We start from the raw sequence: 11,857 nt of genomic DNA on the forward strand, positions 1-11,857 counted from the left end.
TGGGTCAAAAAACTGCACCAACGCAACTCAGTTTTTCGGAAATACCAGTATAGCTCTGTCAGTTTAAAAGTAAACATTACGAAACTTGGAACAAAACGAGTTACTACTGTTACTATTTATTGACAAAAGTTTCAAGGTCAGATGCGGAGTATTGATTTAAAGAGCACTCAGCAAAAAGAGGAGGTCGGTTGGTGCAGTTTTTTGACTTTTAAAATGAAAAGGTATTTGATATCATATGTCCGGACTGAGACTATTCCAGCAAATTTAATCGAATTTTGCTGATGCTTAGTCACACTGGGGACCTGAAAATAAAGTTTTTTTTGCAATTGTTTTCTTTTTTTTTCTTTCCTGCTTTACCCAAACCCATTGTACATCGTCAGTATCTATCCATTATTAGAAATGCCCAAAAAGCTTCCATCCGATATTCAAAACAGTATCAAAGTATTATTAGAGAACAGTGTTGATCCTGCAGTCATTGGGAAACGAGTTGGAGTGCATAGAAATACCGTCAATAGGTATGCAAATAAGTGGATACATGATAGAATACGTAAAAGAGGAGGTAGACCGAGCATTGTGGCAGAGTCAACACGTCCATACATCAAGAGACAAGTGCTCACAGGTTGTTGGAAGACTGTCAAGGATGTGCAAATGAAGTTGGAGGAGCTTGGACACCCTATGTCGTATCAATCGGCAATTAATGTCTTACATTCAGTTGAAATTTATACTGAGATCAAAAAAAAAAGCCATTATTGACTGAAAAGCACAAGAAGGCTCGATTAGTATGGGCTAAAAAGCATCAATATTGGACAGTACATGATTGGCGACGTGTCATCTTTTCTGATGAGACGAAAATCAACATTTGGGGCTCTGATGGTTGCAAGTATTACTGGAAAAGAAAATGTGATCATTTACAGCCTCAGCATATCGACGTTACTGTGAAGCATGGAGGCGGTGGTCTCATGTTAGGGAGTTGTATAACCAGCGAAGGACCTGGATACGCATGTCAGATCTATGATGGCACCATGAATTCAGAGGAATACCAAGAAATCCTTGGTACAAGTCTAAAAGACACTATGGAGTACTATGGTCTGAACTGGGAAACGTCGGTATTTCAGCACGATAATGATCCCAAACATCGATCAAAGTCCACAACACAATGGATGAAGGATAGTGGCATGATTTACATTGACGATTGGCCATCACAAAGTCCAGATCTTAATCCTATTGAACATATATGGCATCACTTGAAGTTAAAGCTGAGCATGTATGATAATAGGGCGACCAGCATCCATGAATTGTGGCAAAGAATCGAAAATGAATGGAATTCGTTTACTAAGGAACAATGCATCAAATATATACACAGTATGCCAGACAGAATGCAAGCAGTCTTAGCAAAGAAGGGTGGATCCACTAATATTAAAAAAGTCAAAAAACTGCACCAACCGACCTCCTCTTTTTGCTGAGTGCTCTTTAAATCAATACTCCGCATCTGACCTTGAAACTTTTGTCAATAAATAGTAACAGTAGTAACTCGTTTTGTTCCAAGTTTCGTAATGTTTACTTTTAAACTGACAGAGCTATACTGGTATTTCCGAAAAACTGAGTTGCGTTGGTGCAGTTTTTTGACCCACTGTATCTGCTTAAGGTGGATTTTTTTAAGTTTGGAATACGTTCCATTATCACTGAATATGGCTTGTTCTGTAAAACCAACGATTTGATGTTTTCTTGCTTGTTTTAGAGAGAGCGCGAACCATACAGTAGGTCAAAAAACTGCTGCAAGGAATCCATTTTTCTTGGTTTTTGTAGCGCACATCCTGTTACAATGGCACAAACTGCCTCTGTTCCCACATAGTAAATCTTCTACATGTCTTGAAAAATCCGAAAGAGTTTAAGCCCTATTGGATAAGTATTGAAGGAAGTATGAGGCGCGCAATTTGAAAATTTGGAAAAACGAAAATTTGAACGGAATGAATTTATTTATTAATATTTAGTTGAACCTCCTTTTCTATTAATAATCTCTTGAGTTCTTCTCAAAATGTTATCTACATGCCTTTGGCAAAGTTATTTATCGAAGTCAATTCATATTTCATCAACTCGTTCCCAAAGCACATCTGTGTTCTTTGCTCTACGTTCGTAATAATTGAGCTACAACTTCAATGGATGCCATACGTGCTCGATTGAATTTAAGTCCGGGCTCTGAGCTGGCCAATCGTTAATATAGCTCTCTTGGTTACTACATAACTAGGCCATTGTAAATTATGCCTTGTGCTTTGGGTCATTGTCATGCTAAAATTAAATGTTGGACCAGTCGAAATTGTAGTACTTCATAGTACCACAAAGCGTAGTGTTCAAAATATGCTGGTAAACACCCGAGTACAACTTTCCATCGTAAATTCAGCAAGCATATCCTGGTCCTTCAGAGGTTATACAACACCAGGACATCAATTTGCTAGCTTCATGCTGAATTACAAAATCCAGGTCATGATGTTGAAAAAGGTCACTTGGCCTTTTCCGATAGTGATTATCACCATCAAAGCCCTATACGTTGATCTTGGTTTCATTAAAGTAAACGATTTGTTGTCAGTCAACCATTGCCCAATCCTGATGCTCCTTGTTCCATTTCAACTGATGCTACGTATGCACTTTTGTCTGAAATGGCTCCTTTTTTTCTATCAGAAAATGGAACTCCATTGATTTCAGTACGTTAATTTCTGACTGGTATGAGATATCGTAGCCAAATCCAACAGGCTCCCGGTATACCTCTTTGGAAGTCTTTAAAACCCGTTCAATGACTTTTCTTTTGATTAACCGCTTCGTCACTTTGGAGACTACTGTAGGTCTATCACCTGTGCTCACTGTCCTACTTGAAAACAGCCGTCTAGAGTATCTACTAACAGTTGATTCATGTAATCCAGTCTCCTTAGCAATATCATATTTTGATGTGGATCCGGTTAATGTCTGTTTGAGATCGTTTACTTTCTCCTCTGACAGTGATTTATGCATGCAATTGACGAGAGGCTAAAAACGAGAAATAATTTAAACAAGGGAATATAAAATCTAAAATAAAGGAATTGTAAGCACTCTTAAATACAGGTAACATTCTAATCACGTCAAAAGTGAGAAAAATTGTGATGGCAACCGGTTGGGTTGTATTAAAATTCATTATTTCAAACATATGTAAACAAGTAAAAAATACCGGATGTTTAAAATCACTACGGCGCAAAAAAACACCGCATTCTGCTCACCTTAGCAATTTTTTTAGTGGGAGCTACTTCGCTCTTTTGGTTGAATTTAGCGAAATATTTGACTTCATGGAGAGGAATTAAGGCCGAGGAGTTTGAAATCGAACGTACTAGGTGGTCTCTTTTGGCGTATATATCCAGTAAAATGGGTAGGTTTATCGTTGCATAGGGTAGTATAAATGGACAGGTTTAAATGATTTAATAATACAGTGCTTTATTTATTTAATTATGTATTTAATAGTGTACATTTTTCATTTGATTTACACCAAAATAAAAAAAAAGAATAAAAAAAAAATACAATAAAATAATAAAGGATGAACAAATCCAATACATTCATAAGCCATTGCTTACCTGTCCTCGATGATAATATCCAGTGCAGCTCATTTAGTAGATTTAATTACATTTGACAGCCTTTATCACAATCTACTTTACATTTGACAATCTTCATTACAATCTACATTCAACAAGATGATTAATATTTAAATTCTTAAAATTTCATTATTATGTACCAGGATTGATTTTTTTTTATATAATTTGATAATAAATATCCATTGCCTTATACAATCACTACTGTCTTTCCTCGAGTGCATGCTCGTGTACTGTATTAGGTTCAATAATGCTCTATCATCATTGTTGTTATCATTGATATCATTACGGTCACTTCATACGCTTTTTTCATTGCAAAATAAAAGAGAGTACTAATATCTAATGAATAAAAACCGTTAGTCAAGAGAAAAATAATAAACAAATAAATTATACCTTTCATCCTGTTTAAACATATGATCTATACAATACGCTGTTAGCTAAGGCTCAATTTATCTAAAGTGTATGCACTATAATCTTACCTAATATCAACAGCAAATGCATTATGAAACAACACATCAAGTACAGTACACAAAAGCAGTGGATGAATAATTATGTATAGTTGCGACAAACTGGTCTACAGCATGGTATGGTGTTGACTATATACTTAAATTGTATACTACAGATAGAGTAAGTAAGATGGTAAAGATAAGAAAAAAATGCAAGAAACTATACATGTAAAAAAAAAAAAAAAAAAAAAAAAAGGTAAGGGTTGTTACATGTTGAAATCTAATCATAAACGAACTTTCTTTAATTGGTGAACCATTAGTTAAAAACATCTTGTTTGAATAAAGTAAACATGATACTTGATGTAAAGAAAGCTAAAGTTTACTATAAGCAAAAGAAAAAAAGAGATAGTTAAAAGATGTACAGCATCCAACAACTTTATACCATGCAATAAAATAAAGGATTGTTTTCTCTCTTTTGCAAAGATTAACTTTTTGAGTTGATTAAGGTTTAACTATTTTGTTTTCAAAGTACGATGCATATCAACAATATCTAAAAGTATCAAGAACTGTCAACAAAGTAAAGCAATGATAGTTATAAATAATAATAATAATAAAAAAACTAAAAGAACAAAATACTTTTTAAAAAAAAGATACTTTAAAATCCATGCAAGTTTATTTCGTTGAATTAACGTCATAGGACCAATGACATTGAAGAATAAGCTAAGGCATACAAAAAAAGAATAAAAAAAAATAGTTAGCATTACCATCCTGAAGATTTAGTCATGACGAGACAATCCTAACAGACATCTAGCAAATAATAGTGTACTTTATTTAACATAAGATAAAACAAAAAAAGAAAGAGAAAACGAAAGCAATTATATTCTTCTCTTTTTAGTTGAACGACGAGCAGCAGTACGAGTACCAGAACGGGTACGAGAAGAACGAGGAGAGGGAGGGAGAAGGGAGACAGCAGAAGACAAGGAAGTTGCACTAAATCAATAAAAATTAATCGTTATGATCATAGAATATTTTTGTTTTTAAAATTAAACATACATGTTAATTTCATTGCCATTTCCTTCTTCTAATTCGTGAGGGGAATCCAAGTCAGGAAGTAATTCAAAATCAAAATTTTCCTCAGGATGTGTATCATTTGTTTGTTCTGCTAAGTGGGTGTTTGTCTCCATTGAGCTACTTGTAGTGTTCGATAGTTTATTTTTTAACTAATATAGATATAATGGTTAATCAAATGGACATTTTTGTAGAAAAAGAGTACCTTTTTGTTGTAGTAATTGCCGTATGACTTTGCTAGCAAAACTTGAGCTCCCCAGCTATTAACACATCGACCTAAAGGGATACTTGCTCGTAAAGCGAACTCTTCAAGCTCTTTATATGCCGTATTTTTATAAGCAACAGGAATGTACTTCCATGATAGCTTATTTTTGTCGATGTGTGCATCCGCAAGAAGTTTATTGCTTAAATCAATGCAAATAACTTGTGCAAAACTGTTTAGCTGCGAGTGATACTTTTTGGCTAAAAGTCGTTTATTATCGAGTATTTCGTTTGAATCCTCTGGCTTATCAAGAAGATCCATTGTTTCTCTTATAAACGCCTCTATACATGTTGTGTTGCTATGTTGACCATCACCCAAGCTTGTTGGAAATCGTGGAATATCCCTACGACCGCTCTCGAGTGCTGGTGAATTGAATAGAGGAGGCTGTTGCTGATAAATAGCTGATGTAATGTATTGTAAGTAAAAGACATCCTGATTCACTTCCTTTTTTTTTACCTTGTGGAAGAGGGTAGTTTATGAAATTGTTTCGCTCTATCATCAGCTTCAACTCGGTCATTTGTTGCTGAATCTCATTTTTCCAGGCTTCAAATTCACTTCTCATAACGTTAACCGTTCTGTTATAGTTGCGGATTTCGTTAACAATTCGATCAACGTTGTAAGGCATAGCAAAAAGATGTAAAAGTAGAAAAGTATTAGTTTGGTAGAACCAAAATAAACAATGATTATATAAATGCCTAGAGTTTATATACTTTTCACATTCATCTATTAACATATGTACCATGTAGTGCCGACTAAATATCAAACGGCATGATGCAAATCTATGCACTTGCTCCTTAATAGTCTGTTCAACTAGAGAAGTGGTGTCCACTAGCACATTTTCATTTCTACTGATAATATTGTTTAATGTAAATAATGCGTTTAGTTACTCTTTGATTATCTTTGCAGCAAAGCACATAGTAAAAAAGGGAAAAATGCTACGATTATATTCAAAAATGAAAGATGTAGACTGATATTAACAAAACTAATAAAAATATTCTTTTAGTAATTTGCGAGATTGCTGTTGCCTATATCACTTCTATAAACTCGATTATTAATTGAAGAAAAGTATTCATTGTAACGATGATCAATTCAGGACCATTGTATATGATATCTTTAATTAATTTTTGTATTAAGGAGAAGTTACCTTTTTAGTTTGTAGTATACTTGATAAAAAAGATCACCATTCCCATAACAAACATCGTTTGCAGATATTTTATGCTATAATAAAATATGGGAAAAAAAACATTTACATAATACTTTTAAAAGAAGTAAAACACTATAAAATGTTCTTTTTAAAGTTGTAATCATTACATAGTAGATAAGCGAGACTACAGAATGTAATTTTTTCAAGAGATAAGTGTATATGTTCTAATACCATTTCTTTTATTGTTTTTATACTGACTTTAAACGACTTATTATGAGTAATTTTAATTTATTTCTATGTTATATTATGTTTAGGTTATCTTTGTTATTGATCTACATTGTATTGTTTATTACTTGTATTCACGTTAAGAATTTAAGGAATTGGCATTTGTATATATTACTATATCAGATTATACATACTAGTTTTAAGTGACAAACATCAACAGATTTATTATTGATTTTTATTAAAAAAAATAAACATAGCAAAATAAAAGAAAAATGAGCTTTATACTTAACTTTAGCCTAGATAACAATTGTCTCTGATACCAACAATTTTATATTAACCTCTGATTTCTCTATAAGTATCTGCGTTTTAGTCTTATATTTTCTATACTAAAGGCTATCTTCTATTTACATATGTACGTTGTAATGTATGAGCCAATGTTTGTTTACGCCCTATATTAATTCCCGCGTTTTGTTTTTGTTATTTTTCTTTGCTTTTACCTATTACATTCCAAAAATGGCAATGGATATGCATTAGATGTACGGATCATCTCTATAATCAGCATTACCCCATACAGAACCATTGACTAATTCGGTAGATTTAGCCACCTATAGCCAGATAGGCATCCTGAGGAACCATGATTTTCATCTGATTTCTACAATAAATACTTTGTACTCTTATTAATTTTGACTTGAACAATAACACACTGAAAAGTATAAATACCTTTAAATTACTATTGTCTGCTCTTCATCTCTTTTTTTAACCTTTGTCAAAAAATTAACTTTCCAATGTCTCAAGCTACTTCTTATCCTTGTAACCTTTGCAAACGCTTTGTTGGTGTTACCTTTGCTAAGTTGCAGTTACATCAGATACGTGGTGGATGTATGTCACATTTTATCCGAGAACATAGAGCTGGTGAACTGTCACTGCAAAATTCTACCTTAGAAACTACTTCAAATGATGACTATGATAACGATGCTGATACAAATATTGATGTAGACGTTGATGTAGATGTTGGCATGGAAAGCATGTCTAATGTTAGCGTTGGATCTGTTGCTTCGTCACTTGCTGGTAATAAAAAATTAGGAATTAGTGATTGTTTATCATTATTGCGTTTTGCTAATATATCACACTTTCATCGCTCTAGATAATGCAGTGGTTTATGAGTACACTGGATCCAGCTTGCAACTCTCGGCGGTCGAAAAGGCTGCTGTTGAGCTTACTCGATTGGCTGATCAGCACGGTGTTAATCGTCAGTTCAAGAGAGATATGATGAATACTATAAACAAAACGCTATTAAGCAAGATTAGTGACGATGCTCTCAATGGTAGATTAATAAAGAATGTAAAATTCCTCATTACCTCTAACATAAATCCAACAGAGCTTGGTGGTATGATGCCTAGTCCCGATACAGTTTCAAGATGGATATGCAGTAGCCATGATGGGTTTCAAGTTGTTTCTCATTTTGATGTTTGTCCCAATGGCTGCTTCTTATACCCAAAGGATGATGCAAATATCTTGTTTTGTACTAATGAAAATTGTCAGCTTCCAAGATATAGAAAGCATGAACAAGCTCTTGCCCTTCGACAAGCTGGTGTCGATTTGAATGATGAGTCCTTCCCTTCTTTTATTGCTGTTCAGCAAATGGCTGTTGTATCTGTTGGTGCTGCATTAGCACAAATGATGCTTGATGAAGACAAGAGAGAATTATTTAAGTACCGTGCCGAACAAGATTGTACACATGAAGATGGAGTGTACAGGGACATCTTTGATGGTAAGGTGTATCAAGACTTTCTTTTCAATCAGCAGCAACTTTTTCAGGATGATAGCGACATTGGGATAGTCTTGTTTGTTGATGGATTCCAACCAAAAGTTCAAACAGGAAGCACATTAACAATCATTCATTGCTTAGTGATGAACATAAGTCCTTCATACAGGCAAGCCTATTGTTATTAAGCCTAATTCTTAGATGTTAACCATTATTCTATAGGCATACTCGCCATCATATGATTACTCTGGCCATCATACCTGGTCCCTCTAAGCCTGATAATATTATGTCTTTCCTGCGACCAATTGTTGACGAAATCAGAAGTCTTGGAAACAATGGTTTTCGAGTATTAAAAGATAACAATGTAATTTACAAAGGCAAGGTTCACTTGATGGGTGTTATGGGTGACATTCCTGGTGTTGCAGACTTAATGAATCATGCTGGCCATATGGCATACCATGGTTGTCGTATTTGTGATGTTCGAGGTGTATCAGATGGTGCGAGATACTTTTTACATAACGGCAATATTCGATCAAAAGAAAGCCTAGTACATGGTGATCCTGTAAGTTTTTTTTTTTTAAAAAAAAGTTATGATTGCTTACAATACATCACAGAGCCATTAAATGGGACAAGTACCAGAGCTGCTCACTTCTCTTTCGACGTTTTGTGGTGTAGAATTTTTTGGAATTGACGAGATGCACTTGATTGGCAGAGGGATTGGACACCTTATTTTCAATATTCTTAACGCCAGTTGCAATGAATCGTACATCATTGAATCAGGTTCATCATACAGCTTCAGACTAAAAAATCCACTTCGAAGAACCAATGGCATGGCTATTGTACAGCGCCAGATGGAAGTATGTGCCTCCAAAGTCCCCCAAATATTTGAAGGCTCCTTTCATGCTTCCTTTGGTCGCTACAGAGCTGTAGATTGGCAGAACTTTCTTTGCGTGATCGTACCAAATATCATCTTGCCTTACCTAGTCGAATACGAAGCAAAGAAAGCGTTGATGTGTCTAATAAATGGCTGTAATCTGGCACTCCGTCGAACATTAAAGGAAGAGGATGTGAAAAAAATGGAAAGGTGAATACAAAGTAGCAGAAGTTCGTTATTACATTTTACTTACTAACAGTATTTTATCATTTAACATAGTGATGTGGAAACATGGCACAAATACTTGCGTGATCAAATCAACGTTGGTAATTTGTCAGTCAAAGTTTTCACAGCCAACAACCATTATCTGGGTCATCTTGGGCACATGACCAGACAGCTGGGGCCCATAAAGAATTATAGCTGTAGATCAACGGAGAGAACAATAAAAGAGTTTGCAAACAAGATTAAATCGACCACAAAGCCTGGAGTTAACAGCTCCAACGTTTTGTTGAACATCGTCAACCTACAACAATATGGAATTACCACGTCTCTAGCTAACAACGATCAAGTGAATGCAGATCAAAGCTCTCCTGTATCGTTTGTTTCCCATCCTTCAGGCAACGATCAGTTTCCGCAATTATGGGATCCTGCTGATGAAGCATATTTGTTATCAAATGGAGTAATCACCCCTGATCTGCGCGATCAAGATCTTGTTGTTGCACTTCGATCCTATTACAGGCGACTTTATGGTGATCAAAGCATAATCGATATTGGAACTAATTCTATTTTGTTTGCTGAACGGCTTTGGACCGATTCTATCGTTATTTCTTCCCTGTCATATCGCAAAAAAAAAAGATTGACTACAGCAGCTGACAACTTTGTCTTGTTCGAAGCTGGACGATATCGAAGGTAAGTAATTTTATATGGACATTAAATATAACATCAACTAACCTTTTTTTTTTAGTTTGAGAAAGTGTTGGTTTGTTGGTGAAGTTTACACATACTTCCAGCATACATATGATGATCAAGTACGCTTTCTTGCAGTTGTAGATGTGATGAAAAATCACAAGCTTGATCAATTTAATATACCAATGGTTGAAAAAGATGTTGAACGTAAGCATTTTGCTGTGTTAGATGTGGCAGACATCTTGGAATGTGTTGGGTTACTCCAATATTCAGCAACCAAAAATAAGTTTAAAGTTATATGGCCATATATGCGTTATGATGACAAAGTTGGTGGTAGACATGATGGTATGCTTTCCGATCTTTAATGCCTTTTTCTTCATTTCATTTATGCAATCTTCTTTTATTTTTTTATGCTTTTATGCCTACGTCTATGATTTAATAACTTCTTTTTCCACGTTCCTTTTTTTCTAATTACCATCAAAACTTCATTCAAAATATAATTTAATCTTCTCTTATGTATCGCTACATTCATATCAACCACTCTTTGCTTATAACCCAAATAAATTCTATTCATATGTTACTATGCTTAAAACTTTTTAGAAGAAACTATTTTTATACCTTTTCAAGCAGTAATAAAAAAGAACCGTTTTCAGAGTCGTTAAACAGAGGTTCGGGTTTTGTATCTATTAACAAGTTGCACTGCAAAATGATATGCTGTTTGACACCTTCCATTATCTCTACAGTTTTACGTTGCTGTTACAGGAATTTACAACCTTATATCCAATATACTAATCAAAATAAGATTTTTCATTATGAGTACTGAACTTGTATGTTTTTTTTTCCTACCATATAGACTTTTTTCTACTAAATATTTCATAAAGCACAGTGCTGAACAAAGAGTAGCTCATACTCTATAGGTATACGTTAGACACAATATATATTAATAAGCATTCATTATTTAACTTTAAAAAAAAGCTAAATCTTGTTAAGTAATTGTAAAAGCATGCTATTCAAGTTTCTTCTATAAATCACTAGAATCAAAAGTAAGCATATTTTTCTTTATCATAACTATTTACTTTTACACTTTCACGGAGCCATGTGTTAATCGACCAACGTATAATTATAATTCAGGATAAAAAAGCAATTTTGGTGGAAAGGGGCAAATAACTGGATTAAGGTACAAGATAAATAATAACAATTTAATTATTAAGAAGAGTTTAGAATAGTGAAAAGTAATTATGAGCCGTAAGAATTTCGTAGCAGGATTATGTGAAGAAGGAAAAGAAGTACAATCGGAAGTTTTTTGTACTTTTTGAAACACTTGTAAGTTATAACGACGTCATTTCAGAGCATTTGCAAACGCGTTTTTTTTATTATTTTTTTTTTGTATTGTTTTTGCAAATTGGATTATTTAAATCATGTAAATGATTAAAACAATCATTGGTTCTATTATTCTTTAGCAACAAAACAAATAAGCTCCTTTGGTTTCAATAAACTGAATATAACAGAAAAAATTATAATAATAAAGGACAACCTACTCAAACCAATATTTTTACTGA

General features: G+C 34.0%; 3 protein-coding genes across 3 annotated transcripts; 2 read left to right on the forward strand and 1 right to left on the reverse strand.

The window, feature by feature from the left end:
* Nucleotides 1-399: 399 nt before the first annotated feature.
* On the forward strand, nucleotides 400-698 carry RO3G_17344 (uncharacterized protein; the record flags this gene model as incomplete). The annotated part of the gene is made up of 2 exons (XM_067671928.1): nucleotides 400-515; nucleotides 581-698. The coding sequence occupies 2 exons, from the start codon at nucleotides 400-402 to the stop codon at nucleotides 696-698; spliced, it is 234 nt and encodes a 77-aa protein (XP_067528029.1).
* Nucleotides 699-4,929: 4,231 nt separating this feature from the next.
* RO3G_17345 (uncharacterized protein) lies at nucleotides 4,930-6,009 on the reverse strand (the record flags this gene model as incomplete). The annotated part of the gene is made up of 4 exons (XM_067671929.1): nucleotides 4,930-5,044; nucleotides 5,108-5,274; nucleotides 5,328-5,785; nucleotides 5,841-6,009. The coding sequence occupies 4 exons, from the start codon at nucleotides 6,007-6,009 to the stop codon at nucleotides 4,930-4,932; spliced, it is 909 nt and encodes a 302-aa protein (XP_067528030.1).
* A 1,529-nt stretch (nucleotides 6,010-7,538) lies between these two features.
* On the forward strand, nucleotides 7,539-10,663 carry RO3G_17346 (uncharacterized protein; the record flags this gene model as incomplete). Its single annotated transcript, XM_067671930.1, has 7 exons — nucleotides 7,539-7,821; nucleotides 7,898-8,094; nucleotides 8,254-8,597; nucleotides 8,741-9,080; nucleotides 9,214-9,602; nucleotides 9,672-10,301; nucleotides 10,357-10,663. 7 exons carry the CDS (start codon nucleotides 7,539-7,541, stop codon nucleotides 10,661-10,663), a joined length of 2,490 nt encoding a protein of 829 aa, XP_067528031.1.
* Between the last annotated feature and the right edge of the window lie 1,194 nt (nucleotides 10,664-11,857).

This window comes from Rhizopus delemar, genomic scaffold (assembly GCF_000149305.1).
Source record: "Rhizopus delemar RA 99-880 supercont3.41 genomic scaffold, whole genome shotgun sequence".
Taxonomy (NCBI): Eukaryota; Fungi; Mucoromycota; class Mucoromycetes; order Mucorales; family Rhizopodaceae; genus Rhizopus; species Rhizopus delemar.